Below are 19,367 nucleotides of genomic sequence, written 5' to 3' on the forward strand. Positions count from 1 at the left end.
ACTGCAAATTGGTGCAGCCAATTTGGAAAGCAGTATGAAAATTCCTTGGAAAACTGGGAATGGAACCACCATTTGACCCAGCTAGTCCTCTTCTCGGACTATACCAAAAAGACTTAAAAACAGCATACTATAGGAACACAGCCACATCAATGTTTACAGCAGCACAATTCACAATAGCTAGATTGTGGAGCCAACCCAGATGCCCTTCAATGGATGAATGGATTTTAAAAATGTGGCATATATATACAATGGAATATTGCTCAGCATTAAAAAATAATAAGATCATGGCATTTGCAGGGAAATGGATGGCATTAGAGCAGATTATGCTAAGTGAAGTTAGCCAATCCCCAAAAACCAAATGCTGAATGTCTTCTCTGATATAAGGGGGGTGACTCAAAATGGGGAAGAGAGGAAGAGCATGGGAAGAAGATTACCTCTACATAGGGAAGAGGGGTGAGAGGGAAAGGGAGGGAGAAAGGGAATTGCATGATGGTGGAAGGAGACCCTCATTGTTATACAAAATACATGTATGAAGATGTGAGGGAAAAAAAAAAGAATACGGTTACCCTAGATTAGGGAGAGAGAAGTGGTGGGAGGGGAGGGGAGGGATTGGGGAGATAGGAAGGATAGTAGAATGAAACAGACATTATTATTACTGTGTGTATATATGTGAATGCATGACCAATGTGATTCTGCAATCTGTATACTCAGAAAAATGAGACATTATATCCCATCTGATTCAAATGTATGATATATCAAGGTCATTGTACTGTCATGTGTAACTAATTAAAACAAATTTTTTAAAAAAGAACATTATAGCATGTTTGTGTGCTCACGGTAAATAATCCAAGAGAGAATGTGATTATGTAAGTAGATAAGAGACAGAGCTAAATCCCCAAAAAAGGCAAAAAAGATTTTGGGAATTGGGAAAGCAAAATTCATGAAGAAGAAGAGATTCAATATACAAATCGAAGACCTCTTTTCCCATAGGAACAGTAATAGTTATTCCATTATAAAACAAGGAAAAGCAGAATTTGGGGTAAAAAAGGTATTTACACAGATATATTTGAAAAGAGAAGACTAAGGAATTTCTCTTCAAGGCCATCAGCTATGACTGAGGAGTTGGATGGCAAGTGGAGGAGGTTTGAGGAATCACTGAGAAATAGAATGACTTAGGCAAGCAAGGCTCCACCTAAGATTAATGGGCATAATTAAGAGACAGCACAAATTTGTGCTGTTCTCCAGTCACATTCTGCTTTCAGGGAGTAGGAATGGATAAGATAAGAGTCTGGTTGAAGAAGTGTTGAGATTTTGCCAATTAAGAAGGAAGGGTCAAAACACTGGAAGATATGTGTATGAAAATGAGTATCATTACAAACCATGGAGTCTGTGCTAAGTAAAACATGAAAACTGAAATGTAAGGAGGCAACAAAGTGATATCAAATAGTGGAAGGTCAAAATGAGACTACACTGGTAGTTAGAGCAGGGGTAAATGAATTGATGAGTGTAGATAGAGAGTGGGATAATTTAAACTGATATTTTTGAGATGATGAAGGTATTGGTAATTATAGATAAGGTCTAAAGTATCATCTTGGAAGAAAGCACCTAAGCTGAAATGGAGGGCAAGATAGTTAGGAAGAGATCAAGAAATCAAAAAGCCAGCATTTTTGCTGAATCATCAGTGTGGACTTTGGCTATCACTAGAAATGATAATGTGATAAAAGTAGCAAGAAAACAATGGTCTTGCACTCAAATATCAGTAACTAAAGCCTAATCCTTGAGGAGGACACCAAGTGATTACAATATAAGGAATAGACAATAAGTTGATGATCTGATAACAAGGGCTTCAGGAAAGCTAACAGGTAAAAATCATTTATGTAAAAAATTATAAACACAAATGCTTTAAAAGGCCCAAACAAAACCTTCAAGAATTGCATATAAAGAAAAGACTTAGCCTGTCCAAGATCCGCCTTCGCCAACCTACACAGGACCCAGGTTCAGGGTAGGTCCAGGTTTGTCATCTACTCTCCCTGCCCCCAAATGGGAGCTCAGGCCTAACCCACTTCCATCTAGGGACACTGCAGACATCACCAAAGTCTTCCCCACATAGTAGCTCTACCTTTCGACTACAAAGAGGGCCTAGAAGCAACTGTATCTTGGAGCAGGCCTCCCAAAGCCAGTGTAAAGCCTACCATTTCAGTCCCATCTCTGAAAGACATTGCATCTATCTTGGGGCACCTCCACTGCTATCTTGAGTTACCTCTACTATTGCTGCCACCATCTTTAGTTGCAGTAGCTCCACTGTGTGACACCTGCAGGGTCTGGAAGCCCAGCAGCAAGGTGAGGTACAGATAATCTGCACAGATACTACAAGATTATAGGGTAGAAAATGTAATATCTCAGATCCACATTGCAAAAAGGGAAGACACGTAGACAACATGAAAAAACAAGGGAGGAAAGTGCCCCAAACAAATCAGGATACTACAAAAACAGATCCCATGGACAGCAAAGTTGATGAAATGTCAGAGAAGGAGTTCAGAATGTTGTTCATAATTAAAATGATCTGTGAATTAAAGAATGACCTAAATTAGCAAATACAGGCAAAAATTGATCACTCCAACAAAAAGATAAAAAACCAATCAGAAATCTTTGAAATGAAGGAAACAAACCAAATAAAAAACTCAATAGAAAGTATCACCAACAGACTAGAGCACTTGGAAGACAGAAGATCAGATAATGAAGACAAAGTATACAATCTGGAAAATAAAGTTGACCACACAGTGAAGATAGTAAGAAACCATGAACAGAACATCAAATGGGATAGCATCCAAAGATCAAATCTAAGAGTTATTGGGATGGAGGAAGACACAGAGTTTCAAACCAAAGGAATGCACAAGCTCTTCAATGAGATAATATCGGAAAATTTCCCAAACATGAAAAATGAATTGTAAAATCAAATACAAGAGGCTTACAGGACACCAAATATACAAAATCACAACAGATCTACACCAAGGCACATTATAATGAAAATGCCTAGGATACAGATTAAGGATAGAATCTTAAAGGCTGCAAGAGAAAGGAATCGGATCACATATAGGGGGAGACCAATTCATACCTCAGCAGATTTTTCAACCCAGACCCTCAAAGCCAGGAGATCATAGAACAACATATACCAAGCTCTGAAGAAAATGGATGCCAACCAAGAATCTTATATCCAGCAAAATTAAGCTTTAGATCTGATGATGAAATAACAATCTTCCATGATAAACAAAAGTTCAAAGAATTTACAACTAGAAAGCCTGCACTACAGATCATCCTCTGGAAAATATTCCAAGAAGAGGAAATGAAAATCAGCAGAGGGAGGTATTACACTAAAGGAAAAACTAATCAAAGGAAAAACCAAGTCAAGTTAAATACCAAAAATAAACAAAAATGTCTGGGAATACAAATCATGTCTTGATAATAATCCTGAATGTTGATGGCATAAACTTACCAATCAAAAGACATAGACTTGCAGATTGGATCCAAAAAAAAAAAAAGATCCAATAATACGCTGCATCCAAGAGAATCATTTCATAGGAAAAGACAGCCACAGACTGAAGGGGAAAGACTGGGAAAAATCATATCACTCACATGGACTGTGGAAGCAAGCAGGGGTTTCCATCCTCATATCAAATAAAGTAGACGTCAAGCTAAAGTTAATCAAAAAGGATAAAGGACACGACATACTGCTCAAGGGAACCATACACCAACAAGACATAACAATTATAAATATATAGGCAAACAATGGAGCATCTACGTTCATCAAACAAACACTTCTCAAGATCAAGAGTCAAACAGACAACAACACAACAATTCTAGATGACTTTAACACACCCCTTTTACCACTGGATAGATCTTCCAAACAAAAGCTGAACAAAGAAATTATAGTACTCAATAATGCAATCAATAACTTACACTTAACTGACTTGTATAGAATATTTCATCCTTCAACAAGCGAATACACATTCTTCTCAGCAGGACATGGATCCTTCTCTAAAATAGACCACACATTGGACCACAAAGCAACTCTTAGCAAATATGAAAAAGTAGAGATACTACTCTGCATTCTATTGGATCATAATGAAATGAAAATAGAAAACAATGATAAAATAGAAAATAAAAGCTACTCCAACACCTGGAGACTAAACAATATGCTACTGAATGAACAACGGGTTGCAACAGACATCAAGAAGGAGATTAAAAAATTCTTAGAGGTAAACGAGAACACTGATACAACATACTAAAATCTCTGAGACACTAAGAAGGCAGTACTAAGAGGAAAATTTATTTCATGGAGTTCATTACTTAAAAGAAGAAAAAGTCACCAAATAAATGACCTAACATTACGTCTTAAAGCCCTATTAAAAAGAAGAACAAACAAACACCAAAATTAGAAGAAGACAGGAAATTTTGAAAAAACTGACAAAACAAAAAGTTGGTTCTTTGAAAAAATAAATTAAATTGACAAACCCTTAGTCATGCTAATGAAGAGAAAAAGAGAGAAAGGAAACTCAAATTACTAAAACACATGATGGAAAAGGAAATATCACAACAGACACTATATAAATACAGAAGATAATTAGAAATTATTTTGAAAATTTGTACTCCAATAAAATAGAAAATATCAAAGGCTTCGAAAAATTTCTAGAGTAATATGATTTGCTCAAATTGAATCAGATATACAAAATTTAAACAGATAAATTTCAAATGATGAAATAGAAGATGCCATCAAAAGCCTACCAACAAAGAAAAGCCCAGGACCAGATGGACACACGGCTGAGTTCTACAACACCTTTAACGAAGAATTAATACCAATACTCCTTAAATTATGTCATGAAATAGAAAAAGAGGGAGAACTTCCAAACTCAGATTCTATGAGGCCAGTATCACCCTGATTCTAAAACCAGGCAAACACACATGAAAGAAAGAAAACTTCAGACCAATTTCTCTAATGAACACAGAAGCAAAAATTCTCAATAAAATTCTGAGAAATCGAATAAAAAACATATCAAAAAAATAATGGGCCATGATCAGGTGGGGTTCATCCCAGGGATGCAAGGTTGGTTCAACATACGGAAATCAAAAAATGTAATTCATCACATCAATAGACTTAAAGAACCATATGATCTTCTCAATAGATGCAGAAAAAGCATTTGACAAAATATAGTACCTCTCCATGTTCAAAACACTAGAAAAATTAGGGATAACAGGAACATCTCTCAACATCATAAAAGCTATCTATGCTAAACCCCAGGACAACATCATTCTAAAATGGAGAAAAACTGGAAGCATTCCTTCTAAAAATTGGAACAAGACAGGAATGCCCTCTTTCACCACTTCTATTTAACATAGTTCTTGAAACACTGGCCAGAGCAATTAGACAGATGAAAGAAATTAAAGGGATATAAATAGGAAAAGGAAAAACTCAAATAGCACCATATGCCAATGATATGATTCTGTACCTAGAAAACCCCAAAAATTTCACCAGAAAACTTCTAGAACTAATAAATGAATCCAGCAAAGTAGTAGAATACAAAATCAACATCCATAAATTGAAGGCAGTTCTATACATCAGTGACAAATCCTCTGAAAGGGAAATGAGAAAAACTATCCCATTTACAATAGCCTCAAAAATAAAATAAAATAAAATAAAATAAAATAAAATAAAATACTTAGAAATCAACTTAACGAAATACCTCTACAATGAAAACTACAGAATGATAAAGAAAGAAATTAAAGAAGACCTTAGAAGATGCAAAGATCTACCTTGTTCTTGGATAGGCAGAATTAATATTGTCAAAATGACCATAGTACCAAAAGCATTATATAGATTTAATGCAATTCCAATCAAAATCCCAATGACATTCCTCATAGAAACAGAAAACGAAGTCATGGGCTGGGATTGTGCCTCAGTGGTAGAGTGCTCGCCTAGCATGCATGAGGCACTGGGTTCAATCTTCAGCACCACATAAATATAAAATAAAGATATTGTGCCAACCTAAAAAACTAAAAAATAAATATTAAAAAAAAAGAAGTCATGAAATTCTTCTGGAAAAATAAGAGACCCAGAATACCTAAAGGAATCCTTTGCAAGAAGAGTGAAGCAGGTGGCATCACTATACCAGAACTTAAACTATCCTACAGAGCAATAGTAACAAAAACAGCATGATATTGGCACCAAAATATGAAATTGAAACAGAAGAAACAATTGAAAAAATTGACAAAACAAAAAGTTGGTGCAAAATAGAGGACACAGAGACCAACCCACATAACTACAGTTATCTTATATTAGACAAATGCACCAAAAACATACATTGGAGAAAAGATATCCTCTTCAACAAATAGTGCTGAGAAAACTGGAAATCCATATGCAACAAAATGAAATTAAACCCCTATCTCTCAACATGCACAAAACTCAACTCAAAGTGGATCAAGGACCTAGGAATTAAACCAGAAACCTTGCACCTAATGGAAGAAAAAGTAAGCCTCAATCTCTATCATGTTGGATTAGGCCCCAACTTCCTCAATAAGACTCCTATAGCACAAGAATTAAAATCAAGAATCAATAAATGGGACGGATTCAAACTAAAAAGATTCTTCTCAGCAAAAGAAACAATCAGTGAGGTGAACAGAAATCCTGTATTTTGGGCACAAATTTTTACCACATGCACATCAGATAAAGCAGTAATCTCTAGGATATATAAAGAACTCTAATACCAACCCCCCCAAAACAAACAAACAAACAAACAAAAACAAATAACCCAATCAATACATGGGCCAAGGAATTAAACAGACACTTCTCAGAAGAGAACATACAATCAAATAACAAACATGTGAAAAAATGTTCAACATCTCTAGCAATTAGAGAAATGCAAATCAAAACTACTCTTAAGATTTCAGCTTATTCCAGTCAGAATGGCAGCTATTAAGAATACAAACAACAGTAAGCAAGTATTGGCGAGGATGTAGGGAAAAAGGCACACTCATATATTGTTAGTAGGACTGCAAAATAGTGCAGCCAATATGGAAGGCAGTATGGAGATTCCTTGGAAAACTGGGAATGGAACCACCATTTGACCCAGCTAGCCCCCTCCTCATTCTATACCCAAGGACTGAAAAACAGCATACAATAGGGACACAGCCAAATCAATGTTTACAGCAGCACAATTTATATAGCTAAACTGTGGAACCAACCTAGATGTCCTTCAGTAGATGAATGCATAACAAAAATGTGGTATATATACACAATGGAATACTATTCAGCATTAGAAGAGAATAAAATCATGGCATTTGCAGGTAAATGGATGGAGTTAGAGAATATAAATGCTAAGTCAAGTTAGCCAACCCAAAAAAACAAATGCAGAATGTTGTCTCTGATACCAGGATGCTGATTCATAATGGGGTTCTGGAAGGGGAGCATGGGAGGATTAAATAAACTCCAGATAGAGCTAAGGGGAGGAAGGGGAGGGGAGGGGGTTTGGGGGTAAGAAAGACGGTGGAATGAGATGGACATCATTACTGTAAGTACATATATGAAGGCACGAATAGTGTGAATATACTTTATATACAACCAGAGATATGAAAAATTGTGCTCTATATTAATAATATGAATTCTGACATATATAACAAATTAGAATAAAAAAATTGCAATGGAAAAATGGAAAGGAAAAAAAGATGTGTCCACATATAACTAAAAAATAAATATTAAAAAACAACAAACAGGGCTGGGGTTGTGGCTCAGTGGTAGACGGATTAGGCGCTGGGTTCGATCCTCAGTACCACATAAAAATAAAAAATAAAGATATTGTGTGTCCACCTTAAAAAAAAATCTAAAAAAACAGGCTGGGGGTGTGGCTCAAGCAGTAGCATGCTCGCCTGACATGGGATGCTGGGTTCGATCCTCAACACCATATAAAGATATTGTGTCCGCCTAAAACTGAAAAATAAAAGCAAACAAACAAACAAACAAAAACCCCCCCAAAAAAACCAGACTGGAAGAATGCAATAAAATTCATAATTGTAGTTGCTGAGGAAGTGAAAGTAAGATATAATAAACTAGCAAGGTGAACTGCAAACTTTTTCATAATGTTCTATTCATTTAATAATAGAAACAACAACAAAGAAATAAATATCAAGCTTTTGCCCTTATGACAGATAACCAATCATTAATCACACTTTAGAACTAGTTCTACCATTTTTTAAATGTTATGCTATTATACATAAAAGGATAATTCAATATAAAATGACTTTTTTTCTGTTTAACATATTAATTAAAGAAGCAGCATGACAATTTGTATGTTTGGTCATAATTAGGGCACTCCTTTCTCAATTTGTGAAACAACTATGCCAAATGTGCATGTGGCTGTCTTGAAGAGACAATATTCAGAATAAGACTGATACTTGAATCAGATTCTTACTAGAATTACTGCATCTTAAATAACAACAACAACAAAAAAATATACAAAGTCCTTATATGAAGTGCATGTGTATGACAAAGGGTATGTGAGAATTTCAAATGGGTTGCATTCAAATTGACTAGCATGCTTTGACTTGCCTTTGACATAAAAGAAGCACAAGTTCTCTGTCCATTAGAAAGGATAATTCTATTAAGAAAATAATTCGTTATACTTGAGTAATTAAATCAATGAGCAGATAACAAAGATGAATGATTGGGGGACAGTAAATAGATTTCATAATATAATTTGTATTTACTTTATAATGATTAGTGGTGATAAAAAATCTTAATCATTTTAAAAGTGAAAATACTATCATTTACAAAAATCACAACTAAAAAAGGGAACACACAAAAGGAAATTACAAAGTACATTTAAGATATTTACTATTCATGGGTTCTTTTAACATTAATTCAATGTGTAGAACATATAATGCTTCCATTTTTCAGTCAACACGACCCTATTAAAATACATTTAAATCTCATCTCAGCTTATACATTTTAAAATACTCAAAATCAGGGAAGAAACTTGCACGTAAGTACTTTAATAACAATTTGACTGTATGCAACACAACTGGGCTGCATGCAATAGGCAATACACTAGAAGCTTAAAGTACAAACATAGTACTTTTTTTTTTTTATACTGGGAATTGAACTGAGGGGCACTCAATCACTGAGCCACATCCCCAGCCCTATTTTGTATTTTATTTACAGACAGGGTCTCAATGAGTTGCTTAGCACCTCACTTTTGCTAAGGCTGGCTTTGAATTCGTGATCCTCCTGCTTCAGTCTCCCAAGCCTCTGGGATTACAGGCGTGCGCTATCATGCCCCGCCACAGTACTTTCTTTCTAATGTACTGAGAGAACAGAAAATCCCTTAACTTCTGGAACTACTGAAAAGCAGTGATTCTCAAAGTGCAGTCCATGAACCACTGAGCTACATCCCCAATCCCTTCTTTTCTATTTTGAGTATCTTTTATTTTCTATTTTTAATTGCCTTGGCTAGAATTTCCATATAACATTGAATAGAAGTTGTAGTCTATCTTTCCAGGAAGAAGCATCAAAATTAGTCTTGTTAATAAACTTTCTGTGCTCGTGCCCAAAACTATTAGAACAGGACAATAATCAGCATCATTTGCAAATTCCCTTTAGTGATTGATATTTACATAGATGCCTCAGAATCAATGCTTTAAATATTAAGCAGTAAAGGGGGAAAAGGACTACATCTTCTTATTTAAGTTTCTCACTTAAAATAGATTTTTTAAAAATTATTAGATTAAAATGATTAAGAGTTCTTTTAAAATTTTACAATTTTTTTTAGAGAGAGAGAGAGAATTTTTTAATATTTATTTTTTAGTTTTTGGCGGACACAACATCTTTATTTGTATGTGATGCTGAGGATCGAACCCAGCGCCGCTCGCATGCCAGGCGAGCGTGCTACCGCTTGAGTCATATCCCCAGCCCTACAATGTTTAAATGTTATTACACTGAGAACATTTCATCTGAAGAAATAAGATAAATGTGGTATATATGTGTAATAAGAATTATAATGCAAAAAAATCACAAAACCCCCCAAGTACATGTATGAAAACATGAATTGGTATGAACATACTTTATATACAAAGATATGAAAAATTGTGCTCTACATGTTTAATAAGAATTGTAATGCATTCTGCTGTCATGTATTTAAAAAAATAAAATCAATTAAAAAAATTTTAGCAAGCTTAAGCAAACAGACTTACAGTTGGTGATATCAGGTGGTGCATAGCCATCGTTTATATACATACTTGTTGGTTTTGCCACTTTCAAAAAAACAAAATCAGATGTGTTCTTTAAGGCAGTTACTGCTTCTTCATGAGTAACTTCTTCTAAGCATACGCTATTCACCTAAAAGAAAATCCCAAGAGATACTTATTTTTTAAAAACATTGCTTTAGTTAAAAAAAAATTACATGAAAATATAGGGGAAACTGGGAGTGATTTAAGGAAAACAAAGTATGCTATATAGAAAGAAAATACCCATCTTTACTGTCCATATCATCACAAAGTTTTTTTTTTTTATATAACTATTATAGTTTGAATATGAGGTGTCCTTTAAAAGCGCTTGTGCTAATGCAGGAATATTAAGAGGTAAAATGATTAGATTATGAGAGTTGTAAACTAACTGGTCCATCCTAGTGTAAATGGACTAACGGGGTAGTAACTGTAGGCAGGTGGGGGATGGCTTGAGGAGGTAGGTCACTGGGGGCATGCCTTGGAAACGTTCATCTCCTGTGGCCCCTTACTCTCCCCTTACTTTCTCTTTCTGCTTTCTGGCCACCACAAGCAGAGTACCTCTGCCATGGTTTTCTGTCTCATCTCAGGCCCAGGGTAATGGAGTTGGTCAACCATGGAGTGAACACCTCTGAAACTGTGAGCCAAAATAAACTTCTCATCCTCTAAGCTGTTCTTGTCAGAAATTTTGGTCACTGTTATTTTGAAAATACACAAAATATATTGAAATAGCCAATCTTGATTTCAGCCACTAGTCGTTTTATTCCACCAGCCTCAACCTCCTCTTAGGCATTCATGAATATAATGTGTATGGGTACATTTTAGTTTTTTTTTTCCTTTTTTGAACAAATGAGACCATATTACAACTTATGCTCTGTAAATGGATTTTTAGAAATATTTTTTTAGTTGCAGATGGACATAATACCTTTATTTTATTTATTTATTTTTATGTGGTACTGAAGATCGGACCCAGTGCCTCATATGTGTGAGGCAAGCTTTGTACCACTGAGCTACAACCCTCGCCCCCTGCAAATGGATTTTTAATATTTTAGTTATTTATTTATATATGGTTCTGAGGATCGAACTCAGGGCCTTGCACATGTGAGGCAAGTGCTCTATTGCTGAGCCACAACCTCAGCCCCGGATTTTTAATAATAAGTACAGTAGAGACTGCTCCACATTGGGACACAGAATTACTACCTTAAAAAACAAACTGTTGCACAGTACTCCATTGTGTGTTTATACCATAATTTATTAAATAATTCTCAGATTGATATTTAAATTTTTTCTCCTAAGTGGCTTCAGTAAATTTACATTTACTATTACAGAACGTGGGAATGTCCATTCACTTACACCTCTGTCAACACTGAATATAAAATGATGTGTGTGCTTTGTGCATCAGTTATATTTAATTTGTACTTCCATTGTTAATAGTCAAATTGAGTTGTATTTTCAATTATTTACTGACAATTCAGCTATCTTCTATATAGATATGTAACTGATTTTTAGGTACTGACACTATAAACTTGTTTATTAATTCTATTAATCTTTTTAGGACTTCCTATGTTATCTGCAAATAATACAGTTTTATATCTCCTTTCTATTCCCCCGCCCTCAAGGGCTTGGGATCGAACCCACGACTTACGTATGCTAGGCAAGTGCTCTACCACTAAGCTACATCCTCAGTGCCTTCCTTTCTATTCTGAATGTTTTATCTTTCCTGTTTTTGCTGTCCTGACTGGAATTTCTAGTATAACACTGGACAAAAGTGGTAGTTTTTCTTTCCAGTAATTTGTCCATTTCATTTAAATTATCTAAGATATTGCTGTCCAGTTGTTTATAGTACATTCTCTTATGTCCCTGTTTTCATCCTTGCTTTTAGAAATTAAGAGTCTTCTTTATTTTCTTGGACAGTCTAGCTAAAAGCTTGGCAATTTGTTGATGTTTTCAAAGAACCAACTTTTGGTATCGTTGATCTTGTCTATGTTTTTTCTATATCTTGCTTCATTTACTTCTGTTCTAATCTTTATTATAATAAATTTTCTTCCTTCTCCTTGCTTTAGGTTTACATTGGTCTTTGATGCTTTTGCAACATTTTACAAGATTTACTAATGAAATAAAGCATTATCAACATTTATGTTTTAAATTATAGTGTACTAAAATATTAATTTTAATGTATTTTTCTTTTCTCTAATTTATACCTTCATAATTGACTATAGAATTTTTAATGCTTTGACCCCAAAATTCAAATGTCATAGAAGAACTGTCAATTTTACTCAGTGAGTATTAAAACTGTTTGCAAGGTTTCACCAGCATGATAATTCTAATGGTCTATACTGCTATGCAAAGTGAGGACTGCCTGAATTTTTAAATATACAAATGTAGTATATTGTTAGTAGTCTGCAAGGAGCTATACTTCCTGATATTAGTATCCTTACAAAAAATCTCTTCCTATAGTGAATCTTGCTGGGCCACATAACTAGTTTTAGCCAGAGAGATACAATAACCATGATGCAAAGAGAGGATTGATAAACACCATTCTCTAGAGCTTGTTCTCTTGAAAAGCTCATTTTTAAGAACCCGGCCACCATCCTGTAAGAAACTCAACCTAAACTTAAGAAGTCACTAGGGAATTAAACGCTAACAGCCCCAACTGATCTCCCAACAGGAGGAAACACTAACTTGCCCATAATATGTCTGAGCCTATATGGAAGTAGATTGGCTCAGGTGAGCGACCCCAGTTAATACCAACTGGGAATTAAGGACAAGCTGAACCTGCCAAGCCCTACCCAATTTTCAGAACTGTAAGGAAATACATTATTTTTGTTATTTTAGTCATTACATTTTGAATTTTCTTAGCAGCACTGGATAACTAATTAAGAGCTGACAAGATTTGCTAAGGGATTCAATGTGTAGTGTGAAAAAAGATAACCTGAAATTTTGAATTTGAACATTTATTGCCCATTTGCCAGTTTTGACTTACAGTTTAGAAAACAGAGTCCTTAGGAGTGAGCACTGATAAACAAGAGTATACAAGGCCTGAGTTCTGAATTACTTCAATGTTTGGAGGTAAGGGATATGAGGAAGCACCAAAAAAGGAGAGTAAGGTGTGGCTAGTAAGGTAAGAGAAATTATCAAGTTAGAGAGTGACTGCTAAGCAAAGTGAAAAAAGTATTTGGAGAAGAAGGATGGTGTGCCAAATGCCAGGTAAGTCAATTAAGATGAGGACTGAGAAGTGCATAATTTCAGAGTAATTACAAGAACAAAAGCTTCATTAAAAATGGATTCCACAGAGAATGAGAAGATTGCCACGATGGTAAATCAGCACAGATTGCTGGTTCCATACGAAGAATATTGGTTCTGGAGAAATCATAAAGGAAAACTTGACAGCCATGTTAAAAAATAAAAGTGAGAAACCTAGTGGAGATAGAAAGCTGTTTAAAAACTGGAGTGTGTGTGTGTACACGTGCATGTGTAGGCAGTGATGGTGAAAAGGTGTTTCATGTAGGGGAAAGAAAGGCAATCATAGCTGTAAGAGGATTAAGTTAGAATTCTGTTATTTCCTTTTCACCATCATTAACTTAAAAAAAAAAAAAAATCCCAACAAAAATCTCTTTGCAGTATTGGACAGGATGCAGAACAAAAGAATCTTATTGCTGGTGGAATGTAAAACTTTACAGCAGTATGGAAAACAACAGTTTTTTTTTTTTTTTTTTTTTTTTTTTTTTTTTTTTTTTTTTGAGTTGTTGTTTTAAAACTACTACTATTAGGGCTGGGCATGGTGGCATACACCTGTAATCCCAGCAATTTAGGAGGCTGTGACAGGAGGATCACAAGTTCAAGGGCAGCCTCAGCAACTTGATGAGGCCCTAAAGCAAGGCAGTGAGAGTTACTGTCTCAAAGTAAAAAATAAAAAGGGCTGGGAATATAGTTCAGTGATAAAGTACCCCCCTGGGTCTAAATCCCCAGAACCACCCCCCTAATACTTCTGGTAATAAAACATCAAATGATATAATTCAAATAAACAGCCAATGAAACTCTTGCAGCAAATGCTCACCAGAACATACCGCAGGCACTTTCTAGCAGAATTATTCATAATAGCAAAAAAGTGGAAATAGCTCAACTTACCACTATACTACGCCACTTTATGAGCCTTTGCCAATTCACTTGAGCCCACATGATCTCTCGGCCTTGGGTGCTTTTTCAATGAAATGCCCTGGATACTGCTACTTTCACTTAGACTCCTACTGTTACCAGGTCTCAGCCTCTTCTAGCTGGGTCTGGGCATGGCTGATGTGTCCCACATAGTGGGAGCACAAACAGGTCACAGGCCCAAGTCTGATCTACCTATACTACTGCAGTTCTAGCTCTTCCCTCCATTGTTGAGCTCAGGTGAAATGGTATAACACAGAAAGTGGGAGTTGGCTTCCCTACCAGTGCCCAGAGGAGATGGGTAACAGAATTCAGAAATCTACTACAGGGTAGATTACAATATGTAAAACTGAAAATGAAAAATGAAAGCCAGGGGAGACAAACAGGGGCCAGAATGTAAATCTTCTTGCTTTTCCCTGGATGGCTAGATAAGATTTAGTGGTTCCACGTTGTCTGCCTAGAAGATTTTTCTACCTGACAAAGACATATTGTATTTTCTTATGAAATTATAGCCAGCTTACAAACATTCCACCTTGTATTCGCTTTCTTTCATTCTCTACTTTTCATTTTCAGTGACTCTAGTTAGCTTCTTTGAAATCAACTTCTCTGAAATCAGCTCCCATATTTCTAAGAAACATGGACCAAAGAAGTTACTGATGAAGACTGGATAAACTGTGAGATAGTCACAAAATTAAATATTATATAAAAGTGAAATAAATAAATTTCAACTCAAGGCAGCAACATGGTCAAGTCTCAGTAAGACAATATGAGTGAAAAAGTATTAGACTATACACAACAGTTTTAAAAAGTTTCTAGATTCTACTAAACAAAATATTTAGACATATATGTTTAAACCATTTGTTAAGAATACTATAATTTACCACATAATCATTCCCACTGCATTAATGTGTATTTATCAGTATTCCATGTATCTTTATATCTTATACCAAAGATAGTTTTATAATTAATGATTGTAAAAGGCTAAAGAAAACATTAACGATCTTCCCTGCCCATGTGCCTGCCATGACCTTTTCACATTCTTTTTTTTTTTTTTTTTTAAATATTTTGTTTTAGTTGTAGTTGGACACAATACCTTTATTTTATTTGGATTGAACCCAGGGCCTTGCATGTGCTAGGCGAGCACTCTACCGCTGAGCCATAACTTCAACCCCTTTGCACATTCTTGACAGCATATCAAAAGAATGCAGACTTCTCCATAGGTTGTCTCAGTCACCACTCACACATCTCAAGGCTATCACTCCCTCTTTTCCATCTTGCAGTACTTGGAGGGTGGTATATGAAGTGACCTTGAGGGGATCACTAGGTCACTCGGGTTGTTAGGATAATGCTTTCTTAGTTAATGACTTTAGGTGTTGGTGTTTCTCCTAATCTTGTGATGTATTTCTTTTCACTTTTGCCTTTCATTTTTGTTTTTATATTATTAATAAAATAAATGCTATCCTGTATAAAGAGAAGGTCTTTATTGTCTTTCAAGTTTGACCTGCCTTATTCAGCAGCTGCACACACTTTAACATTACAAATTGTTAAGAAATACCAGCAGACTTTTCCCTCTAAAACTTCATGTAATGGCCACACCCTGCTTTTCTGCAAAATAAATTTGGCATAAAATCTGCAAAGTGGTAAAATAGAGTAAGAAACACAAAATTGTTGATGTTTTAGTTCTTGGGCTTAGTAATAACTTCACTAGTTTTCATTATATTATAAATAAATTATTTAAAGTAAAACAAAAGAAGGTCATACATCAAGATGACACTGCATTATAAATTTAAGGATTGTGATTAAACAATTCTGTGCATTTTTAAGCCCTCAATCCTTTAACAATGGGGGCCACCCCTCATAGAGGGGAAGAGGGAGGGTGGGGGAAAGGAGAGAGAGAGGGAGAAAGGAATAAAAGAGGCAAGTGAGGGGCTGGTAGAAGAAATGGAAATGGCAAATAAATACCAACAATCACTAAGAATCACTTTTCAGGTTTTGATAAAACACTGTTAAAATTCACTTATATAGGAATTCTAGAATCTGTCAAGAGAAAAAATATAAATCCAAATGATTTTTAAAACAATAGATTTCTTATACTTACTGCTAGAAGTTTATCTCCAATCTGAAGTTTACCATCCTTATGTGCTGCACCCCCTTCAATTATTTTGGTTACATAGATGCTATTATCTCCAGGAATATGCTGATTTCCAACACCTCCAGCAATGCTGAACCCAAGACCTGATCGGAAAACACTAGTTTAAGATTCTCATCAATAAAGGCAAAATTAAACCTAAAAACAAATGGCTGAAAATTAGAGGGTGATAATTCCATCATACTAATGACTTTTTTTTTAAATAGAAAATAATCTATTTATCTATCTACTTTAAAAATCCTAAGTATTTATTCTATAACCAGGGGACAATTACAAACAGATTGCTTTTTCCCCCTGGTTCCTTCTTTAAGTCTTTTTGTAAATGGATTGTCAGTCCAAAGAGGTATTAAAAATTATGTTTTACTGTTTTTTCTTCTTAATTATGTTTGCTAATACTTTTACTATGTTCACAAGATTAAAATAATTTATAAGAAATACAAATTCTCAGCCCTCTGTTCCTTTTCTATTTATTGGAATTCTACTTCTTCCATGAAGCCACATGCTGGAATCAATATTCCCATTTATTTATTTATTTATTTTAGTTGTACGTGAGCACAGTATCTTTACTTCATTTTTATGTGGTGTTGAGGATTGAACCCAGGGCCTCACATGTGCTAGGCAAGCACTCTACCACTGAGCCACAACCCCAGCCCTCCATTTATTTTTAATCTTCTCAGTTTTTTAAACATTTAGAAATCATACCTTAACAGTCCTCACTGTACATGTAACTGCTTATGATAAACACTATACTTTTTTCTTTTTGACTTAAGTTATGTATCTGCATTTAAAATACATTGCAGATTAATTATCACACATGAAAGTAAACACTATATCTATCTTCAAATTTTTAAGGACAAGAATATTTCATTTATCTTAATGTTCAAATACTTACGTAGGGACTAATCTACTTATAGAGATTTTGATTCCTGCTCTTAAAAACTATTCATTAAAGATAGTTTATAGAAATCTTTGTGTGTCTTTTTTTTTTTTGGTACCAGGGATTGAACTTGGGGGCAAACTTAACCACATCCCCAGCACTTTTAATTTTTTACTTTGAGACAGGGTCTTACTAAGTTCTGAGGCTGGCTTTGAACTTAGAATTCTCCTACCTCAGCCTCCTGAATTGCTGGAATTACAGATGTGTGTCACTACACCCAACTGGAAATCTTGCCTATATACACCACATGGAAGTTAAATTATACATTGACTATGTGTTCACAGCAGTAAAATGTGTAATAGTATACATAAATTAACATAAAAAGCTTTTCAAATCTTATAATCTTAGTAGGAATGCAGATATCTAACATTCTACTTAAGATAAAAAATCCATATAAATGAGAGATTCTCTAAATCCATCCACTTACGTACTATAGAAGATTATTAAGTTTTGCTAATTTGGAGCTATATATCAAAAATAAGATCATAGTTACATTTAACTCAGAGAGCTTACTTAATAATTTGTTTTAGTATGATGTACTACATACCTTTAGGACCTTTAATGAGCTTTATTTCCATTATTTTTTCTGATACTGGTTTCCGTCTTTTTACATACAAGCGTACAATAGACCCTGCTTCTTTCAATGCTTCAACTGCTTTGCTATGTGTTACATCACGAACATCTGCTTCATTTACTCGCAATATACAGTCATTAACCCTGAGAAAATATTCAAAAACTTAAATACCAATTTTCCACTTTATCAAATTTTTGTAATCTTTGTTTTTAAGGTAAAGAGAATTATTGACTCCAATAAACATAAATGTGAAGGTGCTACATGCTAAATTCTAATGTATAAAGATAATCACTACCCAAAGGTGAGCAAAGGGAACAAAACAAATAGTACACGTAATAAATTATTACACAAAACATTAAACATTTATAGGTTTATGTGTAGGCATTAAGATCCTTTATAAAACCAGCAAACATTTGGCACTAACCATATGCTAGGTACTTTCTTAGTGTTTTAATCCTTACAATAGTCTGTAATGTTGGTATAGCTTTTATCTCCATTATATAGATGAAGAAACTGATGGATGAGAACCCAAAAAAATAAGCAACAGGGCTGTTTAAGATTTTTAAAAATGAGGCTCAAAGACATGGTGTCAAAGCAGATTAATCCACTGACTTATCAAATGAAAAAAGTGAATTAAAAGATTGAATTTATTTCTTGAAAATTAAGTCATTTATTTCAAAGGTTTCCTATGTGAATAACTTAATTTAAAAATACATATTTTTAAAAGTTTGATTTGTTCCTAATCCTAACCTGTTCCCCCAGCTCTGGTCTCAGTTTTGACTCCATGATATTTTGTTGGTGGGAGGGCGGGGGAAATCCATCTCAAATTAGCACGGAGAGGAACAAAACACAATTAAAATATTAATACAGGTTGTGATAAGCTTCTGTATCTAATTAACTTTCTTGAGAGGAAAAAAATTCTACTACCCAAAGCAATGGTACCTTAGTTCTATAGGTATATTTGTAAGTGAAACAAAGGAAACATAACTTATTCACACAAGCAGCACAAATAAAAGGCCAGTAACAGAACCAGGAAGTAACTCTACATTTCCATGAATGGTCACATATTCTTAATTTTTATGTCTAATTTCATTATACAACCTATCACATCCAGTAAGAAGTCAAGTTTATAAACTGAACAGCTGCATAAGATAGCAATAGCCTTAAAATAAGATGTTGCTTTTAAGAAACCATATAAATCCCTTAACACTAAAATTTTAGCCTGTTACCATATACACATATAAAACAACACACATTTCTCTCCTTGTTTATTTTCCCATTCCCCTCAC

The 19,367-nt window shown here is 34.6% G+C and overlaps 1 protein-coding gene across 29 annotated transcripts in view; it reads right to left on the bottom strand.

Moving 5' to 3' along the window:
- Nucleotides 1-19,367, bottom strand: part of Dlg1 (discs large MAGUK scaffold protein 1) — a 274,457-nt gene that overhangs the window by 84,467 nt on the left and 170,623 nt on the right. For all 29 annotated transcript variants that reach the window (XM_048794405.1, XM_048794414.1, XM_048794407.1 and 26 more), the window contains 3 exons: nt 18,052-18,221; nt 16,517-16,653; nt 10,237-10,381 (listed from right to left, as the gene is read on the bottom strand). In XM_048794405.1, coding sequence (XP_048650362.1) covers nt 10,237-10,381; nt 16,517-16,653; nt 18,052-18,221 — 452 coding nt within the window. The remainder of the gene's footprint in view (nt 1-10,236; nt 10,382-16,516; nt 16,654-18,051; nt 18,222-19,367) is intronic.

Source organism: Marmota marmota, unplaced genomic scaffold (genome assembly GCF_001458135.2).
Source record: "Marmota marmota marmota unplaced genomic scaffold, marMar, whole genome shotgun sequence".
Classification (NCBI taxonomy): domain Eukaryota; kingdom Metazoa; phylum Chordata; class Mammalia; order Rodentia; family Sciuridae; genus Marmota; species Marmota marmota.